The sequence below is a fragment of the Pholcus phalangioides genome, unplaced genomic scaffold (assembly GCF_987345545.1).
Source record: "Pholcus phalangioides strain wild (caught in Gottingen) unplaced genomic scaffold, Ppha-v1.0 ptg000009l_1, whole genome shotgun sequence".
Lineage (NCBI taxonomy): Eukaryota > Metazoa > Arthropoda > Arachnida > Araneae > Pholcidae > Pholcus > Pholcus phalangioides.
This window is the reverse complement of record NW_028301602.1, coordinates 19,071,289-19,096,554: the sequence shown is the minus strand read 5'-3', so window position 1 is coordinate 19,096,554 and position 25,266 is coordinate 19,071,289. Positions and strand designations below refer to the sequence as shown.

General features: G+C 37.3%; 1 protein-coding gene across 1 annotated transcript in view; it reads right to left on the bottom strand.

Moving 5' to 3' along the window:
* Nucleotides 1–20,211, bottom strand: part of LOC149082185 (protein MEMO1) — a 37,264-nt gene extending 17,053 nt beyond the window's left edge. The window contains exons 1-3 of the mRNA XM_089235699.1: nucleotides 19,836–20,211; nucleotides 14,716–14,800; nucleotides 2,795–2,863 (exon numbers count right to left, since the gene is read on the bottom strand). Coding sequence (XP_089091825.1) covers nucleotides 2,795–2,863; nucleotides 14,716–14,800; nucleotides 19,836–19,896 — 215 coding nt within the window. The 5' untranslated portion in view covers nucleotides 19,897–20,211. The remainder of the gene's footprint in view (nucleotides 1–2,794; nucleotides 2,864–14,715; nucleotides 14,801–19,835) is intronic.
* Between the last annotated feature and the right edge of the window lie 5,055 nt (nucleotides 20,212–25,266).

Below are 25,266 nucleotides of genomic sequence, written 5' to 3'. Positions count from 1 at the left end.
ATCTAAAACAGTATTGTGCCTCTGTCCCTTCCAGGGTTGAGTTTTAGATTATCAAAAACATAAATTAAATACTTTTGGATAATATTTTGAACACTATAAGTAGACTCTTTTGAAAAAAAAAAAGCACCATGAAGAATGTGACTGTTTTTATTGAAATTGAATATGTGTAATGCTCATACACAGATAATGAAATGATTAAGAATTCAAAGCCATAGGGCCCATTAATGATTACCAATTGCACATTGAATGTTCAAATCAGTAATTGCTGAAACTTTCCTCCTGACAGTGATGCATGCTTGTATAGACTGATGTAAAGCAGGGTTTAAGCTACGGTCACATTTTTTGCAAAATGCGAAAGAAAATCATAGAATGCGAAAAAAGTAGTAGCCACTTTTGCAAAAATGCGTACAGGAGGTACGCAACGAGCAGACATCCAACCATCAATCATTACATTAGCATTGGCAGTATTTTGCTAAAGCTTTTTCCCCCATTTTCGCGAAAGGAATTTTTTATCCAGCTTAAACCCTGACGTAAAGAGTGATAATGATTCCTAATCTCATCTTGTGATATGTTCTGCCAGGCATTCATAAATCATTGCTCAATTCATATTATTATTATTTGAGATTTTGGGGTGCATAAATCTGGCAGCCTACCATGTCCCCATACATGCTTGATTGGCAAAAGGTCTGGTGACCTTGTTGGCCAAGGAAGAGTATCAACAGCATGGAGGCAGCCCAAAGATATTCGAGCTATATTTTGTCTGGTATTATCTTGTTGAGAAATTGCCTCAGGATGACGTGCCATGAAGGGTAACATGACCGACTGCAGGATGCCATAAACACAACTTTGAACTGTTAAAGATGTATGCAGGATGGCTAGAGGCAACTTGCTGTCGTAAGAGATAGCACCCCACACTATCACACCAGGGACTGTATGCCTCTGTAAAACAAAGGCTGATTGGGACTGCTGATCTTACCCCCCCCCCTCTCCCTCTCCACATACGCGGGTCCGATGGTCCTATGCTCCAAGACTGAAGTGGGATTCATCACTGAACACTATGTGATGCCAGTCGGCTGGCAGCCACGATGATCAGTAATGACACCACATTAGACAACTCAGCTGATGTTGTGGGATTGAAGGATTGAAGATAAATGTCTTAAAGGCCCCGCCTCAGCAAAGTGCCGTCAGATGGTGGAAGGTATCAAGGTGGTATGGGAAAAGATGTAGCATGTCGGATAGCAGACAATGATGTCATTGGAGAAGTTTGGGCCTGTCGCACAATCATCCGATCTTGCCTCACATTCATGCATCGTCACCTTAGAGCCTTAATCCTGCTGACAAGTTCTTTGAAGTAACCATTGCTGCCAGCACCTTTTTACAGTGTCCATACTGTGCAGGTGGCGGTGCATTGCTCGGTATGAACAACCAGCTTCAAGCATCCTGACTATGTTGCCACATTCGAAGTCATCTAATCAGCTATAAGGTCTTCAAAAGTGTGTGCAAAAAATTTATTCAAAAGAAAATTTTTGAGGGAAATTTTCCCCAAATTTTTATAAGGTGAGTAAGATTATAAAAAGTAATAATTCATTAATTCGAAAAACAAACTTAGTTTGCACACACAAGGACAGGATTTTATTAAATAATAAAAATTTGTTGTAAGAACAGTTACTTTTATTACTGGCATGTGATGCTGAAATCAAAAATTCACTTTTTAAAAAGCGTCATCTGCTGATAATAACTGCAACTACAGTCGAATCCTGTTATAACAAACTGTTCACTGATATAAATTCCAAAATTTTTGTATTAAAAGTTGTATTCCAAAGTTTGCATAAGAACGATCCAAAAACCTGAAATCCCTTTATAAACAAAGTTCCATTATAATGATGTGATTTCTCCAGTCTCTTGGAGCTTGTTATAACAAGATTCGGCTGTATTTTTCTTTTTTTAGGATAGAAAGTTATCATTTTAAAATTTAAAAAAATGGGCTGGGGACAGCAGAGAGAAGGACACTGCTTCAGCAAATGGAAATTTGTTTGAGTAAATTTTGAAAATCTATTGATGAAAAAATTAAAAACGGAATGATGGTTTTTCAGAAACTGGAATAGAAAGTGACAAAAAGAAAAAATTCTGTGTCAAATCAATTTTCAATGCTGTACGTGATGTTACGTGTAAATATGTTTTTAGCAGACGTGCCAACTTTTGGAATCCAGAAATCGGGAGATTCTCTCGAGCGGGTACCCCCCCCCCCCCACACACACACACACACCCCGGGACTCATAAACTCAATCAAAAAAAAATAAAATTCACAAAATTTTTTTTTTTTAATCAATTAAGAAAAAGTTACACCCCCCCCAAGGCAGGTTCTGCGTTGCCCCCGAGCAGATTATAATTCCATGCAGAATAGAGAAATCACATCTACATACTGTTAATAAAACATAAGTGTCTCCTTTCGTGGATGCTGTCAGTGATTGATAATCTTGAATATATGTAGACTTAATAGCTTTATATAGCTTATAAAGCTATAATTCTGAGCCATCTTTAGACTAAGTAAGTAATCTTATGTTGAAAGTTTCACGCCCAGATACTGGCATACTAGTCACAATGGCGATCTGGCACCAACGATTTGTCAAGCTTTGTGATTGTAGATTCAAAATGAGCGAAGCTTCAATAAGTCAGTCTGGAGCAGTCATTTTTTTATAAAGAAATTTTAAGGTAGCATAGATCTTTGCTTGGCCACATCCTTTTATTAGTTTTATATTATGCTGAAAAAGAAAAAAACATTTCGAATACTCACACTAGCTCAGAATCCACTTGCTTATAAGCATAAGCGGCACATGCTCCACAATACTGGTAACCTGCATGCCTGTAAATAGATTAAACACTGATTTTGTTATAAAAATAAAAGCCATTGAAAGAAAATATTCAAAAATAAATTTATTAACACTAGAACGGCAGAGCAGTCATTTTGAAGGATTTTGATTTTTAAAACTATAATCTTGACGATATTTAACATATACACACTCAATTTCTGGAGACCTTTCATCATTTCTATCCTTTTCTAGCTGTGCAAAAATTTAAAGATATTGAAAGTTTTGTTTGGGAGATATTAATGTTTAATACCTAGAACTGCCAAGAGCAGTCTTTTTGACTGCTATATGTAAATTGTATGTTTTCTTGTTGGAGCAGTCGATGCATGTTTTTTTAGGTGTATTCCTAATCAATCATTCACTGATGGCACACACAACACAACATATATTCACTAGTAACATACAGATAAGAAAAAAATTTAAATAAAATAATGAACTTTGTAGCATCATGTTGCTTGTCTTCCGGCTAACTAAAACTGTAATTTGCGGGGACAGCAGAGGTTAATGTATTCGCAATCAAGACACCAATTCTTATTTATCTGAACATAGTCTCTGGTTATTAAAGTTGAGGAAACTTTTCTTTTTCTGATCGTTCCCCTGGCAAGTTCAGTTTTTGTTTGTTTGACATTTCATAACTCTTCATCCCACCATGTGCTTTAAAAGCTTCTTAGGAAACCGAGGGTAACACACAGTGTGTAAAAATATTTCTTAGAAGACGGGAGGTGTGTTTGAGCAATAATGATATCTTAGTACTAAATAGTATTTTGGACAATGAATATGAGGTCAAGAAAACTTACGATGCAAACTCTGACAATGAAAATCATGAGCTTCTACTACGTTCACCCAAAAGAGAAATTATCTATTCTGAAAGTGACTGGTTTGAGTCCGATAACACTGATGAAAAAGAACAACAGAGATGTGTTTTCTTATTAGTGTAGGCTAACAGTAAGTAAAACCTACTCTTTATAAACTAATTGGTGGAATGAAATTTTAATAGTGTGCTATTTTTTTTCCTCAATGTGAAAATGTAAATGAAAAATATAGTAACATAATATTATGGTTTATCCAAATAGTGTGTGCAAACAACTAAGTAGTCTGAATATAGGTGCTATATTCAAAGATGGGAAGCGGGGTGTAGCCGGTCTTCAAAGGTCAAAGTCTGAATAGGTGATCATGATACACATATAAAAAAGTACACATCATCAAAATAGAGCAATTACACTATAATTTCACTATAGATGGGCCAGTGAAAAATAAGACAGAAAACCCGCCAAAGGTCTCACTAGAGGGAGCCCGGCAGCTAGATGTCGGAGCCTATGCTGATATGGTTTAGTAACTGTCACAATAAAAATAAATGGTACAAAAATTCCAACTGAATGTACAATGAAAATTTCAATTGATTATTGAGAATACAGGGACAAATTCGATGGGTGGATAAACATGGATCACACCTATGGGCCCCAAGTCAAACAGAGACTTCTTAATCAGTGAACTTTTTTCGTTCTGAATTTATTAAATTTTTGTTTCTTTCTTCAACATTTCATTTCGCAATAGGTTATTTAATTAGGGTGATGTTGAACTGCACTGGGGGGATGCTAATGTGCTGGTCAGGAAATGAAATTTTATTTTTGCTCAAAAAAGTAATGGTGGCACACCGCAGGGGTATGCACAGAACCTTCTTTGGATGAGGGAGGTGATAAATGGATTGAAGAGAGAGGTAAAACGGCTTAGTAAAGGTTCTCTTCCAATGAAATTTCAAGTTGTCCCACAAAAGGAACATTCTAAGATGAAAAAATTTACCAAAAAAATATATTTTTAAAATATTTTAAGTTTCCGATAAATACTTTTCAATTTTGGATTGCAGGAGGGCCCTCACTTCAATAGCCTCTCAGGAGGTGGCAGGTGAGCTTGAGCCTGAGTTTGAGTCACAGATTCTGGAAAATTATTAAATTAAAGCCTCACTTGGCCTGCACCTGGCATGCCGGGAAAGGACCAGACTCCCTAATATTCAAAAAGCTGATGTCCCTCGAGTTTTATGGCATGCCTACTAATGCAAAAGAATACAATATGAATCTATGTTTGAATATGTCAGACACTTTTTTTTGGCCCATTTCTAAATGTCCATCACTGGTCTTAGCAGTTGTGTAATGAATTGAGCTATTAAATAAAGGACAGAACACGTGAGAGTATAACTCCTCCCCCCCCCCCTATTTTTTTTTTGACTTCTCAGATAATCTAAGTTTTTAGCAATCCGAGGTGGTCTTGGTCCCATTTACCTTAGATTATCAAGATTACCTTGGATTATCAAGATCTGTATGCTGAATGAATGCCAGGACTACCAGACTTATCCCGTTGCAGAGATATCTTCCAGCTCAGTCTGTAGCAGAGTTTGGAACAAACTATGTCTACCTAACCTATCTGAGTACATATCCAATGCCGTGTCTGATTTTTCAGTGTCGCCATCTATGACTGTGGCACTGACACGAGTCCGTCACTCAACCATTATAGCGGCTCTACTGTATGCTGCAGAAAGGGTTAAACACTTCTCCAATGTCCCCATCAATTTTTCAGTATTCCCGGAAGAACAAAATTTTATAATATCACTGGTTGCAAGTAGGCTATACCAGGCTTGAACCTGAACTACCAGACAAATACCCACATTAATATTCCTTATAGAACCTCTAACGTAAAGGGTATTCTAACATGACAGCCTAGGATCCTTCACAGTATTTTATTTCAATTTAATTCTTAATTCTAGTTCAGGCCCTAGGGACCTCTCGGTTAACAGAAACCACCCCAGGTACCAAATGGCGTTCCCAAGGGCGTAGCGAGGGGGGGGGACTTGGGGGTCTGGTCCCCCCCCCCCCGAAATGTGAGAAAATGACTGAAAAAAGGGAAAAAGATGGCCAAATCTATTGTTCTGTCACTTTGCTCCCCCCCTCCCCCCCGGAATGAAAGTGGTCCCTCCCCAAACGAAATTTCTGGTTATTCCCCTGGGCATTCCGGCTCAGGCTAGTTATGTTCGCTAAGTCTGGCAGTCAGGGGTGGGGTCTCCTAGCTGTCGGGTGAGAACGGGACAAGAGGTAGGACTACGATGTCCCATATGCACCCATGTGGAGGATCCTGAAGCTTGCCTTCCTCTCCTGATCTTAGGGTCCCGCGGAGTCGTCGTCTAACACCATACAAAAAATATTAAAATATAATTGTGCAATATTGAATTGTAATAAATGTTTTGCAATGTAATTATACAGCGAGCCGATCTCCCCGTTAGAAAGTCTCACCACAGAGAGCAACAGGCCTACAACGATAAATTATTCAATCACTACACTTCACTCATAGTTAGAAAAGCTGGAGGCAGATGGCAGTACTATACATTATTACACAGAAACAAACTTCACGTCAGGTTCCACTACACGTACACGCATGCGCCAACATGTATCAATTCGTTCGAGGTTCCGCAGAGGAATATGGACGAGGTGCATGTGTGGTTTATTATGATTATACAAGAAAAATGTGCAATGTTTTTACCTTCATGCCGTCTGTGGGCCGCGAACCACTTTATGGTTAATAGCTTCATGATAAAAATCAACGTACAATAGGCTTAGTGTGGCGAACCCTGGCCAGGTGTTAAATGTATATTCCTCTTATATTGCTAACTTCCATACGTCAAAAGTTGAAATAATGTTTTATTCTGTATGATATGCAAATGAGTTTTGTTGTTCGAATATGTAAAGTTTTTACAGGCTACTGATCCTGCTGTCTGATTGGATCTCGGTATGGGAAGATTCCCTTTAAAGGTTGCCAGTGTGCTGAAAACGACAGACAAAAATTACACACAGAACGATCTAGTCATTAAGACGTTTCGTTCCGAATAAGTGTGTACTGGATAGCACCCTTGCCATCTCCATCATGGTTCGTACTCTTCCAACGAAAAAAAATTCAAGGACTATTCAAGCACTTTTCAAGGTAAAACTTAAAAATTCAAGAACTTTTTTTACAAACGCATATTTTTCACATGAACAGGCACATATTTAATTTTGATTAAAACTTTCAGAGATTACATTTCTACCTACTTTATTTCACATCATCCGTAATGAATAAAGGAGGCTACATACACATATAAATCATATAAAACATATGACACATTGAATAACAGTCCGTGCCTGTCAATTTCCTCATTGAAACGTAGTTTAGTCTCTAAATATTGCAATTAATTTTATTTTAAAGACTAAAAAAAAAGAACTCTTCTAAAGATAGAAAAAGATTAAATTATTTCTTTCATTAATTTTATTTCTTTCTTACTCAAGGAATAATTGCTTTTTTCAATTCTGGATTTGTTTCTTTCGCTAATGCTGAAATTCTTTCTTTCATTAATGCTGAATTCTTTTATTGATTCTAAAACTATTTAATTAATTCTGGAATTCTCTTTTGTTTTATCAATGCTGAAATTGTCTCATTAATTCTGGAATTATCTCTCATTAATTTCGGAATTATCTCTCATTAATTTCGGAATTATCTCTCATTAATTTCGGAATTATCTCTCATTAATTTCGGAATTATCTCTCTTTAACGTTGGAATTATCTCACATTAATGTTGGAATTATCTTTCATTAATTCTGGAATTCTCTCATTAATTTTGGAATCATATCATTGATACTGAAATTATTTCTTTCATTTATTGTTTTAAACTCCTTTAAGCAACTATGGATGCCATTAGAAAATAACGGAGATGCACCGACATTCAACAATGCATCAAGTGATTTTCAAAGGAATGATGTAGACCACTGACATCATACCCGCTGCGGTACTAAAGGGCGCGGGGGGGGGGGGGGGTAACTGCTCCGGGTGGCAATTTTTAGGTGAACACTGTTAATGATTGAATTCCGAATTGGTGGGGGTGGCAAGACAATACAAAAATCCTAGTTATGGCCCTACATCATACTCCCCCCAGTAATATAATAAGCTCAATGGATTTCAGCGCAGATTCACCCATTGAAGCACAGCTTGCATTTGGCGGCATTTTTGTCTGGCACACTCAGCAACCATTCTTGATAGAAGGGATTTTTCAGCCACAAGTAATTAAAAGTACACACACTTGCTACTCATTTTTTGATTTCTTTCTTTAAAGAACCTTGTACAAGCGCTTCACATCACCCCTAAATAAATATTTTGTTGATAGCATGGGCGAAGATACGGTGGGGGGGGGGGGCAGCGTGAAAGGTGAAGTTGACTGATCTAATGTATATATGCATATACGAATTGACATCATCATTGTGCCCCCCCCCCCCCCAGAAGGAAGTTTCGCTCACTTACGGATCGAAAGGCTGAAATTATTTTGGCAAAAATTATGAAACTTTTTTTCTAAGATATTTATTTCTCAAGCCCTCCAGAAAAAATACCTAGTACAAAAATTTAATGACTTCCAACGACTCCAAATACGTCTACATACGATCACAGGATACATGCTACCATAAAGTAGAGTTTTCCTAGAAGTGGGTTGTTGCACTACCTTCTAGAGCAGAAGGACTTCTACTCTAGAAGGAGATATTGGTTGTTGGGGGCCACAGCATGCCGACTGAGCTGAAGAAAAAAAACAATGATTGGAAGTTCATTTTGAACTCTAGCTTTTATTCCATAAAAGTTAGGGGGAAGAAAAAACAAGATCATTTACGATCATAAAAAAAATAAATAAATAAAACGGGCGACAAATAACAACCCACACTCTCAGGGAGAAAAAAAACAATCCGATATACACGCGGAAAAAAAAACCAGCCTACGGTATAAAGCCGAGCTCCCGTGAGAGTGGGAGCACGCCGCCGGCGATTTACATATTGCGTTTGGCCGAGCGGTTCCACGTGCGCAGAGAATAAAAAAGGAAAAAACATTCCAACATAAGTTTTTGGCGCCGCATGAACCGAACTGGATCATTTCATAGAAACGTGTTACATAATCACACTAAGCGTTTGTGCATTCCTACCGTGGCGCATCAGCTCCTCTGTCATCTGCATGCTCCGGTTTGAAGGGAAGCATCGAGCTCGATGAAGGGAAGTGAAAGAAAACAAAAATGAAGAGAAGATCGGTAAAACGAGTGGCGCACAACGCATTCAACTCTTCCAGAAGCAATCTGCCAATCACGCCTGACATAAAACACTGCCGTGAGGCTTGTTGCGCTCTCTAGAAAAACAGTCAAACTTGTTTTCTTATTATTGGTGAGTGGACGCCGTGTCACGGTAGGCATGGCGGCGTGTTTGCACGCGGCACAGAAAACCTGCTCCTACGAAAACCCTGCTTAAGAATAATAGGAAAAACCGTGCTTTAAATCCAGTTATCCAGGGTTATTGGCTGCTAAGGCTTTTTCCCTGTGCTTTGCACTTTTTTAAAGTCGTCACTTACAGAGTAAAAAAAAGTGGCGAAAACTATTTCGGAAAACACAAATTTTTCAAGGACTCTCACAGAATTCTTAAAAAAAAATTTTTTCAAGGACTCATGGATTTTCAAGGACTTTCAAGGCATTGAAAATGAACTTTTTTTTTCAAGGACTTTTCAAGGTTTTCAAGGACCGTACGAACCATGTCCATGTTTTGGTGATCCGACAATCTAATCGAGTTCAGACATAGTGGCTTAGGGCCACCTCGGGCTCTTGTTCTTGTCAGCCATATTCAAATGGCACGAGCCTGATAGAGAGCTAGACGTCTCACCGGGACACCGACCCGTCATCTGTCTGGAAACCTGGTCATATACAGTTCACATAGAGAAAGGAGATCTCACTCATTGACAGAAGGGCTGAGCTGATGCCGTCATAATCCTTGACCACCTGGGACAAACGTCGTTGATACTCGTGCTGTTGAAGAAAAGAGACGCTGATATGGAAATGTGGTGAATCTTGTCTAACAGACTGACAGATCAGTGACAGCTAATAAATTAATGTGCAATATTTACTAAAGTTAAGAACTCTAAATAATTGTTGTATTTATGTTTACTCCTTTAACAGGTTAAAAGTTCTAAAAAATGTAAAAAACTTAATATTGTAATAAATCTTATAAGTAGAAAGAAAATTGTATATTTCATTGTTGTCATTCACAATTGTTAATTCTATGTTGGGTAACAAAAAACTAACAGGAAATGTACTTGTTATGTATCTGACAACACCAGAAAATAAGCAGTATTATGTTGTACGAAGGTGTCAACACTTCAAGGGAATAACAACATGCCGGGAATGGGTTGTAAATATTGTTCCGTAATAAATTTGTTAAGAATTATCGTTCAGATCGTGATTCACTACAGAAACAGCTCATAAAATACAATAAAGTTGGCGACGAGTGAAAAAAATCGGAAATGGCGGACATCGACGATCTAGTAACCATTTAAAATAATTTTGTCTCGAAGCTAAACCAAACTACTCCAGCACCTTCAACCGGCGTCAATGTGAAAATGCTTCTTCAATCACAATCAATCTCATTTGAATGCTGCGATGAAGCTAACGAAAGTTTCGGTGAATATGTACAAAGACTTGAAAACTACTTCCAGCTCAAAGGACTCACGGATTCAACAGCAGACGTCGCCGAAGCCAAGAAAATGGTGTTAATCAACTGTCTTGGATCTAAATACCATCATCTGCTTTCCAGTCTCACTTCACCAGATCTCCCTTCATCGAAGACGTACAACGACCTGCTGAAAATCTTGAAAGATCATCTCTGCAAAAGGGTAAACATCCTGATGGAGCAACACAAGTTTCTTTGTTGCACACAACACCCAGGTGGGCCGATTTCAAATTATATTGCTACATTAAAAGAACTTTCAAAACCCGTCGAATTCAAATCTAGTTGTGAAAATGCTGAATGCTCAAAATTTGTCATCAACCTTAGGATTGCTATGTGCTCAATTTATATGAGCTGCAACAAGCTGAACTGACGTTGGATGAAACACTCGTCTCATTACTGAAAATAAAGAACTCTACAAGAGTAATTACAGTTCTAGCGTGCAACAGCGGAATTTCGCGACGTAAATCGACTCCACATCGACACAACAGATCGACAAGTTGAAAGCGAAACCTCAACTTGAGAGATACCGGGTTAGAAAACGTGTCTCCATTGCGGAAAAAAAGCAACCACCAGACTCAAAACTGTTGAGTGAAACACAAGTTCTCATGCCAGATTTGCTTCAAAAAGGCCATATCAGTAGAGTATGTATTACAGAGCTTCTGAAACGGAAAAATAAAATCAGATCTGAAGGAAATAGTGTTCAATATGTGGAAAATCCTGATCACTTTCAAGTAAGCCAAATTATTCATATATATGCACTAACACTGCTGAAAAAGACAATAGAATATTTGCAGTCATTAAATTAAATGGGAAAAATTGTCGTTTTGTGAATATGACTGGTAGTTGTGTGAGCATCATGAACATAAGTGACTACAGGCGCTTATACCTAAATCTTCCAATCCCGAGAACAAATTTATTTTTCCGAAGTTATACAGGTGAAATTTTCAAATCCATCGGATACGTCAAAGTGACTGTATGTTACAATGCTAAATCCAGTGAAGAACTATACCTTGTCAATTTGAAGAGAGAGAAACTATCCTTGGTCGAAATTGGATATCAACATAAATGACATTCATGATTCAACAAGCATCAAGCATATACCTGTGTGTGTGCTGTAAAAAAATCTGTTCTTAGTATTGTCAATGATTTTGAACAAAAAGTGGGCAAGATTCCAGATTATACATGCTCCCTGAAATTGTGGAAAGATGCCAAACCAGTGTTTGTTAAACCATGTCCAGTACCATATGCTTTGCGTGAAAAAGACCTGGATAACTTACGATCAATTAATGTTCAATTAATCATAGAAAAAGTGAATAATTCAGAATGGAGAACTCCACTTGTCATCGTGCCAAAATCTGATGACTTTGTGCTGATTACAAGATCACTGTAAACAACCAACTTCATGATGCCAGACACCCAATACCCAAGATTAAAGACATATTCAACAAGCTACGTGGTGGATCATATTTCTGCACCTTGGACATCCACAAAGCATATTTGTATTTAGCAGTCGATGAAAACAGTGCAAAAGTTTAAACAATCTCTACACATCGAGGTACCAATTCGGCAAAAAGATTGTTTTTTGGTATTAAAACGCCACAGAACGAATTTCATTCCTTCATGGATCAGTTTGTTCAAGATTTAGATGGAGTAACTGCATATTTTGATGATTTAATTATACAAGGCAAGACTTATGAGGAATGCACAACACACTTGCTGAATGTTCTAGATAAATTATGAAAATATAATTTGCATGTAAATATCAACAAATGTAAATTTTGTGAAAAAGTGTAGAATACCGTGGACATGTTATAACTTTTAAAGGACTGAACAAATCTCCAGCTGATTCAAGCTATTCAAGAAGCACCCAGACCAAAAAATGTTGACGAATTGAGACAATTTTTTGGCTTAGTTATGTATTACTCGAAATTCATCAAGAGTGCATCAAGGTTACTTCACCCACTAACAATCTTCTCAGGAAAAGTATTCCATTCAACTGGACAACTGATTGTGAAGCAGCATGGATAAAATCAAGTCTGAAATTGCTAGTGACCAAGTCCTCATACCGTTTACTTCAGAACTTCCAGTGACTTTGGCTACTGATGCTACATGGCCACATAGCCTATCCGGAATATTATCGCATATTATGCCTAATGGAAGTAAACGTCCTATTGCATTCACTTCAAGATCACTAACAGCTGCAGAGAAAAACTACAGTCAGCTCGATCGAGAAGCTACAGCTGTATATTGGGCATGCTGAAACCGTATAACCAATTGGTTGTAAACATTGTTCTGTAATAAATTAGTTAAGAATTATCGTTCAGCTCATGGTTCAATGTAAAGGGTATCTGTTGGAAAAGTAGCAACACCGTCCCCAGTCGATCAAATCCATCCACCCCATCTGATCAAACATGAGAACACTTTTTCAAAATATATAGGGGTATATATATATATACATACATACATACAAGAAGCACAATGCATGTCACAGTCCAAGAAAGAAAAGAGAAAATGGGGGGAATAACAGAAATGCAAATATGGTAAATGCACAAGAAATGCAAAGATTAGTCCCTAAGCATCTATGGTAAGTACAATGCACATCACAGTCCAAGTACATATGTATGAAAAGGGGCAGGGGAACATCAGTTATATATATTATATATAGGAATACATAAATTTCGTAAAAAAAATTCAAAAAAAAAATTTTTAAATCAGAAATTTTGCATTTATTTGCAAAAAAAAAAAAAATCAGATCAGAAATTTTGCATTTATTCACAATAATGACTTGAAAAATTTTACTTTTCGTTCACACACACGCAAAAAACAACTCAAATAAATGAAACGGTTTAAATAAAAAATTTTGCATTTAAAAAAAAAATGTCTATTTTCTATTAATTTAACCTTACTTTTCAAATGCTTTTTATAGCACCATTTTCCGAAATTAAAAAAAAGTTACATATACGGGTACACTTATAACATAACCGGTGGATAAAAAATACGGTTGTGAAATCCTTAAAATTTTGCCCATTCTCACGTCTATACATTTTTATCTCTGCTATACCCTGCTTTAAAACATACACTGTGGATATAACAAACCAAAAGGAAACGGGCTCAACCAAAAAAAAAATAATCCAGATATAACACTGTAGAAAAAAAGAACCCAGGAAAATAGTCAAAAACAGCCTTTGAAGGACAACATTCATTGTAAACGGGTGATATCTTAGACCTAAATTTTTTCAATAAACGCAAAAATACATGGATGGAATAGTTACCTACACTTCCTAACCAACAGATAGCACGTATCTTATAATTGGCGAAGTTTAGCGCCACCTGTCGATAATAAATGTAACTATTTTGGCAATAAAATTTTTGACATTTAATAAAATCCTGTCTTGCTGTGCAGAACTGTATCGCTTATGCTTTTCGAATTATGGAATTTTTACTTGTTTTTATAACTTTGTGATCTTCTTATTAGTGGTCTCAATTCAATTTGAAATTGGTGGAGTACTGGTGGCTAATTCAAGTGTATTATTGATTGGTGAATTCATGAACATCAGTGGGATTTAAATAGTTAATAAGGTTTTTGCAGCCATCATTTGATGAAAATTGTTTTGAACCCGAAAAAACGATTTTCTTAGGCTTATTTTTTCTGTATTTTTTAATTTTACAATACTGTCAACTTCAAAGTGAAAAACCATTAGCATAAACTCAAAAAATATCTGCATGTTGTTTTATATTTTATCTCGTTTTCTAAATAAATTTCCGAAATTTTCAGATACCAATCAAAAACTATATTTATGGATGCTACATTATATTTCAATTATGTGAGGCATAAGCTTATTTTTTCCACGACAATCTCAATAATGCATATATGTCATTGCTACGTAATCTAATTTCAATACGTCCCTCATAACATACACATTGGTTATTACATACACTTCTCGAAACACCTAGGGGCTATGTGTAACCGAACTCGACTATATTTATATTTAACACAACATCAAAGGGGAAAGAAGTGATGCTTGTGGTTTCCCGTTCAAGCACGCTCATAAGTAGGCTACTGAGAAAGGTTACTTTTCCACTTCAAAAAGTAGAAAAGTTACCTAGATTTCGCAAAAAAGTAGTAAAAAAAATCAAATTTCAGCATTTATTCGTCGAAGTTGGCAAAAATTTTACATTTATCACATTTATTTTGTGAATTTCGTATTTATTGTGGTTATTTCGTAAATACGAAATTTACGTATCCCTAATTATATATCAGTTCAGGCAATACCAGGCTGGGGAAAAAAAGAGAAATAGTTACTTACGGGGCAATAATAGCTCTGGCTGGACTATGATTTGGTTCTCCAGCCATACTAAGCCAGTTCTCCAATTGGTTGCCAAGCTCTTTAGCTGTAAAGAGCAAAAGATTGAGTCTAAATTACTTCATAATATGTTAAAAGTATATTGATATGTCATCAAATTTCATTCAACCTTCTCATAGTCCCCACATCCTCTACCCTCAACTGTGATTGTTTGTGGGCCTACAGGCCCTCCCATAGTGAATTTATTGTGGAAAAAAATGACAAGAATCACCCAAACTTGATTGCTATCAACACCACCTTTGTGGGTGCCATGAACATTTTATTGGAAGTCCAGTGGTACCTTGGCTAACAAAGACAATTCGTTCCAAAATTATGTTCATTAGTCAAAACGTAATCAATTTCCCATAGGTTTCTTTGTAAAAGCAATTAATTTGTTTCAAGTTCTGCCCAAAACTTGAAGACAACTTTTATGAAACAGTAAGAAGGAAGCACTCGCCAAAAGCTGAGCTGGACAACATCACAACTCGATGAAAGATCTAAAAAAAAGGGATGAAAAAATTAAAATCTTTTTTTTCCTTTTTTACACACAACGTATCTTCTTCCAGAACTTTAAGGTCCATTCAGGTTAAGCTTGTAAGAAGCTGGCCTCTGTCTCTTTGCTAGAGAAGTTAAAAAGTTGTCCAAAGTAAATATTGAACCTAATTCTTAAAATGTTTTGGAACATAGTGATGTATTTCTCTCAAACCAAGGGCACACAGTTTAAGCTTTGTCCAGATGCCACTTTTTGCCCAAACACTGAAAATGCCAGAGCGTAGCATTTTTTTTATACCTCCCGTTGACATTTTTTTTTTTTTTTTTTGCTTTCTTCCTTTGAACACTCTTCATCCTAGATGTACCTTTCTTGATCTAGTTCTTTTTTTTCTAACTCTTCCAGATCTTCTGTAGTTGGGTCTTTTGAGTGTTCTCTAAGTAATTCTCTGGATCCTTTTCATTCGCCTCCAAATGTAAAGCTTAGCCCAAGGAGACTATCTTATCTACAACGTCAACACTCTCGACAACAAGTTCCAGGAAAGATATTAAACCACAGTGATATCATTGAATATGTCTTAACAAGATCTATCCACAGACATCTCAAAAACACGAATTACACCCTGAATAGGTCTTGAAATATGAGTGTTTAAACCATTTCGTTACACAATTTTTTTGAGGATGCATCCAGTATTGCCAAATGATTTAAAAGATGTATTCACGTCAAAATATAGTCTTTTTTGATATTCAGGCATAAATTAATGTGAAATGAGTGACATTAATTTCAAAGAACTTGACTGAAAATTTCTGTTTGTACTCCTTGACTGAAACGATTCTGAGAAATCTGTGACAAAAATCTTCATTAGTCAAGGTGGCAAAAGCATGAAAAAACAAAAATCTTTGTAAGCTGAAGAATTTAAAAGATGAGGTGCTCATTAGCCGAGGTATGCAATGCGTAATCTGCCAGGCATAGTAAAACTAGTTTCACACCACACTTTGCAAATCGTTCACAACAGAGAGATAAAAGAATTAGTGATTGCAAGAGAGAAAAGTGTAACAAAATGATCGACCAACCACACCCTCTCATTCAGTCTTTCTTAAATCTGAACACATTCCTCCTCCTCTTCAAATTGCAGTAAGACTTTAATTTATCAAGATTCCGATGGTCTAAGTTGCTTTCCCTGTAAGGATTGCAAAAAAGTAGGTGCAGAACTAAATGGAGTACATAACGTTTTATATGAATATAGAAGTGTGCTCTCAATTTGTTAATGCAAGATTCATTGAAAGACTGGTTACTTGTGGAGATGATGATTACAAGGAAGAAAATTCATCTCTGCCCCCACGTAGACTCAAACCCTGGTCTATCATTTGCCGAGAGCACTCATCCGGCAAATAAGAGACAGAGGTTCAAAGAGCTGAAGATGTCTGCCTTCGCTCCATTCACAGCTAAAAATGTCTGCCTCTGTTCAGGTGCAGATCCAGAAAGGGACGATGGAAGCGACAGCCTTTCCCAATTGGGGGATAATACAGGAATAATTCGTCTGTCCTGTAAAATAAGGAACGATCAAACAAACTTACTCAATTCGGCATCATTCTGGATCAGCACCAGTCAGTTACAAATAATAATTCTTTTCAGTGTACGACAGAGCTGTGAGATGAGTGAAGCATTGGAAAGCACTTCCTCCATAACAAAGTCAAATAACAAACGCCGCTGTGATGGTCGAGTGGTCATAGTGATGGACAAACTGCACCTCCTACAGATAGAAGGCCTCCGCACGCTGCTTGTGACTTCAGGAAGCAGTCCATTTTTCCTCAGAATATTCAGGGAAAAAATCCCCTGCTCATGTCAGTATCATTGTTGTGCGGAAAAGAAATGATCGCGATTAGAATCGACGATTTCTATGAACCACATCCAATCACTATGCAATATTTGTGAGCCAATCAAGAAAATTCTACGCCAAAATAAGAAGGAATGAAATAACATGCTGTGTTTCAAAATGTGGCTAACTTGTTAGGTAGTCTGAATGACGTTTATGGCAACCTGTGCGGAGGTCTTCTATCTATAGGAGGAGCTGGTTCAAACCCCACCATTGCTGCAGTGGTGGTCAGCTGAAGTTTGTTTTCTGCTGCTCCTAACTTCGAGCCGATCTCCCTGTTAAAAAGTCTCGCCACAGTGAGCAACAGGCCTACAACATTACAATTATTCATTCATTACACTTCACTCACAATGAGTTGAGAAAAAAATCATAGTTAAAAAAATTGATTGCAATGAAAAGCATTACACACAGACAAACTCCACAAAAGGTTCACTAAACATAGACACCAGATATGGTATTGACGCGTTATAATGGGTCAAATACCCGGAATTTCGGAAAAGAACACTTACAAATTTTGTTCACACGTCCCAGAGGACGCGTTCTTTCCTAGTTCTAAGAAGAAAGTAGAGAGAAAAATCTCCCCAACTATTTCCCCCTTTTTTTCTTCTTCTTTTCACCGTGTATCATGATTGCACGACCTTGAAAAACTGGTTTTACTACTTTGTACACTACTGTATTGATATACACGCAGGTTGTTGAAGAATAATATAAGGGATATTTGGTTGCTTCCCTGAATGAGGGGCCATGTACAGAAGTTTCAAATTTCGGATTTTTATTACCCTGCAGATTTTCTCCCTTCCGGCTATATTTGGGAAATTACGGTACTTTCGCGGCTATCGACCGGCATTCAAACAAGATGTTTGTTCCTACAATACTGCATGTTTTTTCAAAACGTTGCTAATGCACGTTTTTTTTAAATCGTAAAGGATTGGAACGCGCGTTGAAATTGTAAAACCTTCCTGATATCGTGGAAAAAACCGAATTTGTAAAAACTCGACCTTGAATATTCAGTTTTGTCATTTAGCTGCTATGCGGTAGCCACGGTTTTGCATCGCAGAAATCATAGGTGTGTAAGCAGAATCAGCTTTTGGAGGGACACAAGGATCTAATTCTTCACAGATAATATAAAAGAAATTATTTATTCCAATATTTTAATTCTTTACAAAAATATTTTTAATTTTGGATCTCCATGTGGGGGGGGGGGGGGGGTTGGAGAGAGGCCCCCTTATAACCTCCCCCCAAATTTTGCTTTTGGTGAAAATCCGTGTTTGGAACTTGTGATTGTGCAATGGTCATCGGCTAAAAATGGGATTTTCTAAAGATTTCAAATTTTGAATTTGCTATTCCTTTGAAAAACTTCTGGTTGCCACGGCGATCACACAGACCTACAACACAAATATGCGTACATTGAACTTCAAATGCACATATTACAAGTTTGAAGAACAGATGTAGGGCCGCAACTGGGAGGGGCAGGCAGGCCTATTGTTCTGGGCTCTGGACTAGAGAGGGGGGGCTCCAAATTCACCCGTTATAACTGCTTCTTCTACATTACATGGGTGTGCCAAAATGTGTACTTTCCCCCGTTTGAAAAAGTATCTAGTAGCAGCGCTATAGATAGATGGCACCACCCACTGAACACAAAACACGGCAAATGCTGGGCACACACACATAAGCACATTGTTAACTTTCTCCAACACAAATCTGACATAGCTCCCATATTCAGGTGTTGAAATATGTGGCAGTTAAATGCCGACAGATCAGAATGGTGGACCATCAGGGAAGGAAAATAAAATCATTTTACCAGGAAATCCAAAGTAGGAATAGGGAATGGAAGATAAGTGTCGGAAAGGAGAGGGAGAATCTGATTTGCTTTAAATTTGATCAGAAGATATTGAAAATGCTAAGATATTTTTAACAAAATGTAAAATCAATCAGAAGGGAATTTATACATTGATTATTAATAAATATATAAATGTGTGTCTCCAACTGTTAATTAAAGTGGATCCTGCTTATAACGTTTTTCAAAAACCGTCATAAAAAACGTTATAAATAGGGAAAACACTTATAACAGGAAATCTCAATGAGAATTACTTATTGTTAGGACCATGAAAATAAGTTGTACTAAGTGGAAAAACATTCAAAATTGGAGAAACGTTATATGCGGGATCAACTGTACATTTGTTTTCGATTTATTACATGCGCGGAATTCCATACATTAAATTCTCAGTGCTAATGAGCTTCTTTGCAAGTTTTTCCTACTAGTAGACAATGAAAGTAAATGAACCTTTGGATAGAACATGTTTTTAGAAATGAATTACTTGATTCACCGATACTTTCTTCTCTTACCCAGAACATGACTCACCGCTCAGTCTCAATCACGAAATATAAGCAGGTGATCAAAGACCTGGAGCATACTGGAATGCATTCATAGATACCAGTGAATTATTGGGGGGGGGGGCATAATTTTTTTCGAGGGACCCACTTTCACTCAAAAAGGACCTATATTTTTCAAATAACCTGGGTCCCTGGAACAAACTAAATTAGAGTCCAGTGGCATCTCCAGACACATATTCAAACTTGTTCCGCAGTGGAATATGGACGAGGTGCATGGCAATTCTGGTTTAGTACTATATAGTAATACTGGTCAAATAACAAATACATTTCAAGGCAATATATTAATTATATTGTCCCAAATATTTTGCAATAATGAAGCCATACCTGAACTGGAGTACCAGCTACCAGCATGAGTGGCTCTCCTGGTTAGACTCTGTGAAGACATGGCTGAGAAATAATAATAATTATTCTTTATTAAATTTGTAATTACAACGAATACACAGTATTTTTTCCCTCTTGAATCCTCAAGAAAAGAAACTTAAAAAGTAAAGAGAAGGGGGAAAGAATTATTTAAAAAAATAAAGAGGATATTTTTTTTCCTTTTTTCTATAAAGGATTAACGGTCACGAAATCAAATTTCCATTCAATGGATAATCGAGAAATCCCTTCATCCGAGGATTTTCACCAATTCGCCAACAATTATCATAAGCGATTGATTGTGTGTTGTTATTTTTCTGGTTACGGGAGGGGGGAAAAAAACAAATTCAAGCTCGGTTCAAGACCCATTGTGGCCACGAGGAACATGTATAAACTGAATAGGTTGTATGAAACACGTTTTATGAGACTTTTCTTTTATGAGTAAGGTGACCATACGTCGCGTATTTCTCGGGACAGTCCCGATATTTTCTGCTTTTATGAGACGTCATAATTATCATCAGCATCACTTTGAAGGGAACAAGCACAGAAAATGAGTCTTCCATAGAAATCAATGTTAAAATTTCCGATTTTACAGTGAACATGCATTAATTCAATGGGGTTTTTCCACCACATCAATAATTTAAAAAATGGAATTGAATTCTGGATTTTCGAAATATTAAGTGTTAGGGGACATTAAAGTATTACGTCAGCATCGAGGGGGGGGGGAGGGGTTTCGGATATGCTAACTTTTGATGACAAGGGGGAGGGGGGCATATTTCGCAAACTAACCTCTATTCCGCTATTACACGATTGTTTTCGTAATTTTTTTCCACGCAGCCAATCACGTTGCTTCAGTCTCAACGATATCTTCATTTTCCTATCTGATCGCGGAACAGTGGTGCAAACAAGGTAAACATTTCCACCGATGTTCTGCGAGGCATTTCAAATGTGCAATCGCGCTATTTTCAATGTTATAAAAACGATTTTATTTTTTACACTAACAAATTTATTCATTGAAAGCAAACTTAAATGTTCAAACATTTGAAGGAGGATAACGACTTCAAATTTCTGAACATGTGATAGAAAATCCTTGTAAATTTTAGTAAAATATTTCTCCAATTTATCAATGCATTTTTGATAGTAAATCGACTAAAAATAAACCGATAAATTATAGTAGGAAAAAATATGTCGTGCATGTTAATAATCGCAAACAACTATATGAAATATAGAGAGAAACGATGTCACTCTCCGCTTTTCATACGAAGTACGAAAGACTGGATAACCAAGCGGAGATCGAGATGTAACGACAAGGTTATCAATTGTAATGTTAGCTTTCTTCACATTCATCAACAACTTTAAATTAAGAATAAAGAATAAACTATTCCATAAGCAACATTATGATCGAATCCATTATCCTAGACTGAAATTTTGTCAAAATTTCCGGTATATTTAAATAATTTATTGACAATTTATCATATTTACCAATACGAGCTGGGTACGACACATAATTTAACTTTTGGCACGATTTTTGGCAGTACCTGCTCGTTTGCGAGCATTGGCTGCCTAATCATCAATAAATGTGAAAAACAAAATTTATTAAACTTATTAAAATGATTGGTAGCTATGCATAATATGCATAGAGGATTATGCATAATAACCGAATTTATTAAATTCCCGGAACATATATAGCGGTTCTGTTTTAGTTGGAAAGAATTATTGTAGTGGTGTTTCTTTTTTTTCTCAAAAAAAGTGACGCCATCTGTTGTGTAAATTGGGGGAAATGACGTTATTATGGGTGCACGCGCAAGCATCCTTCTTTCTCAGTTTTTGAATATGGTAACCCTATTTAGTGGTGTGCCTGATTTTTCAGTACTGCCATCTATATTTCAGAAATGAAATGCTATGATTGAACATTTGTACTGATTCTGGCCTGTTGCTCTTTTAACAGGGAGATTGGCTCGCATTCGCGCCCCTCGATGTTGGGAACAACAAAAAACCAACTTCAGCCGACCACCACTGTGGCACCGGTGGGGTTCACTATTATCACTCAACCCCCACAGCGACGGTTCTTAACCTATGGGTCGCGGACCGGGGCTTCCAAAAATAGTCATTCAAATCCAATAGTCAGGGACTTTGAACTATGGATCACGACCCAAACTTGATTTATAGGGGGTTTCCGAGATGGGTCAATCCACTTAGGCCCTACTCACACGGGGAAACTAAAATCGAGCTCGAGTCGAGTTGCCCGTTCTCCCCCACTACTAAAAAAAATTATTCAAATTACGTTACTAAAAAATATTCAAAGCCCTGGAAATTGAGTAAAAATAGCACAGTCTATAGTTCTCCTTCTTATCTTCCGGTACTATCTTGTTAACAGGGATACGAAAAATCTAAATTTATCAAAAATAAATAACGCCTATGATTGTTACAAAAAAAAATAAGTAAAATAGTTTCTATTATATCAAAGTGAAATTGCTACAGAATTTCGGCTCACAGGTAAAAATACACAATTTCTTTATTCAAATTGATATCATTTTGAAATGGCAATAAAATGGTAAAAAAAAAATTATGTAATTTTTTAGTATAATTTCATTTTTTTTTGAGTGATTTTAACGGAAAAAAATTCGCATTAAAATGTTTGTTTTTCCTCAATAAATATGCCTCTCAGTACGTATATGTTGGATCAGGGAACATCCCTAAAGAACATGTACTCGTTTAGGTACACATTGTGAAAGTAGTTATAGAAGGTCGTGAAATTATCCCGGGATTTATCCCGTTTTTGCAGGCCTGTTTTTTCTTGTTCAGTCCCCATCCCCTTCCATACCCGTAAATGTATGTTTGTATGTTGTCTCTGTCTATTATTTTTCGATATTTTTGTCATCACTATCTTTCGGTCGTTCATATGCTTTCACACCCTCTAGGTCAGTGTTTCCAAAGTGGGCAATATCACCCCCTGGTGGGCGACGGAATGGTCCTATGGGCGGTGGAAGCTACGGGTATAACATAGGATCCTATGGGTTCGATTGAGCTAGGGAGCGATGGCTTTTTGGTCACTCACATGTTTGCGCACCCCTGTAGGTCATCTATAGGCCACTTACTGAAGCTACTTACCTCGTTCCTTGCTTTCTAGCTCACGCGCATACGATAACACTCTCTAGGTCACTCTTTTGATCAATCACATGCTTGCACTTGCTCCATGTCACTCTTTTGGTCGCTCACTAACCCCTAGTCCCCGTGCATAAGTCTCCCTTTCGATCATTCAAATGTTCCCACATTCTAGGTCACTTTCTTTGTCCTTACTCACATGCTTGGAGTCACTCTGCAGGTCACTCTTACACTCACCCAAATTTTTTTTGCCTTCTCCCATTATAATAATTTTCTTGACAACTCAATTCTCAAATTTAAAGCTTCCCTGAACTTGCCACCCTGGGCTCACTAAGCCCCCCACCTCCGTGAATACACCTCTGCCCTCCACTCTGGAATTTAAAAAAAAAAAAATTTAATTAATCGTCAAAAATAATTATTAATTGTCAAAAATCTTACGAAATTTTGAAAGTTTTAAATTAACATTTTGGGAGGAAAAAAAATGTGGGGAGAACCAAATAATAAAATATACAGATTTCAAAATATCTTAACGAGAAAACGTGTATGAATCTTGGTGTTTGTGCGTAAATTGTTAGAATTCGAATCCGTTTTTCCGACGTTAGAAGTCCTTCTAACGGCTAAACAAAAGGCATTTATCACAGAACCTTTCCGAAGAAGTTGTGAAAGAGGGACGCAGGCAGAGAAATGGCTCAACAAAACTCACATTTACGTACGCTGCTTGCTTGCGTACAATATGCAACAGGTTTTTTTACTATTATTATTTTTTCCACTCGGCGGAAATCCGGTGCTAGGAGGGAATAATGATTATTGTTGTAATGTGATGTGTGCTCATGACATCACAGTATATATTTCGAATCCTTTTTCATTTTTTTCATGCTTAGTTTCACTACGCCACCTCCTTTTTTGCTGCATAGCGTAGCTCTGATTCACGTCCTCGACTCCTCCTTTTCTCCAATGCTCAATTTTTTTCCTTTGCTTCTCTTGACCGATAGTTAAAGTTATGTACAGGGTGTGCATAATCAACGTTCCGGAATGTCTTCACAATCAAGTTTTCATCAGAAAATTGTGAAATTTTAAGATTTTAATTGCATCTTAATAAAAGGATGAGGAGCAGTGGCGTATTTACTGGGGAACTTAGCGGGCTGGGCGGCAATTTTTTAGTAATGAGTGGGCAACAAAAGTAGTGCAATGGAAGAAGAGCACCCTTTTTTTTTTTGAGTTCATGGGCGTTAATCTGCCTTTTATCTGCCAGACAGCGAGGGATAAGGTTAGTGAGTGACCAAACGAAATGCCCAGAGAATTTGCAAGCATGAAAGTGACTGAAGGAGTGGCCTAGAAAGCAAAGGTTGGCCAGTGAGCCACCAAAAGAGGGACATGGGGGAGGGGAAGAGATCAGGCCAGTTAGCAGACAAAAGAGAGTTTATGACCAAAATAGTGTAAAAGCATGTGAGTGACCAAAACAGCGTGTGATTAGGTCGGTGAAAGATAGTAAGAGTTATCTAGAGCGAGCATGTGAATGACCAGAACACTGTGCAAGCATGAGAGTGTACAACCCAACCAAGAGGATGTACCTAGAGAGTATGTACCAGCCATTGAGCTACCTTGAGAACAATAGACCAAGTCAGTGAATGGCCAAAAGATTGACCTAGAGTGTGTGTGAGCATGGGGGGTGACTAAAAGAGTGACGTTGGAAGTGTGTAAGCATAAAAGTGACCTAGTAAGCAAAAGAGAGGGTCAGCGAACGCCCAAAAGATCGACCAAGAAAGTGTGAAAGCATGTGAATGACGAAATCCCGATTCGGGCATGGATGTCTACGAACAAATTCCCTGGACAGATCGTAAAGATCTTTCGGGAATACGTGCTGATCACATTATCAAAAAAAAAAAGAAAAAAGAGTGACTTACAGACAGAGGCATATTTACAGTGGTTGGGGGGGCTGAGCAAGTTATAGCCTAAGGCTCTAAATTCGAGGAACGAGAGGTCAAGAAAATATTAGACTAGAATAGTAGAAGGGCGGCAAAATTTGTGTAGTCTACAGGCGGCAAAATCATAAATCCATCTCTGATGAGGAGAATTTTCGAAACTCCTTTAAAAACACCAAAAATCTCATCTTGTGTTCATAAAAAAAAGTTTCACTAGAAAAGCGCGTGTTTGAAAGACAACGTCATTAAATTAATGTTTAACGAAGCGATGAAAATCTCGAAATTGTTTTATTGGAGATGTCCAGATACTCTGCCTGGAAGATTGAGCAGCAGTGCAGTCAGTGGACCCATCCGAGCACAACCCGGGGCCT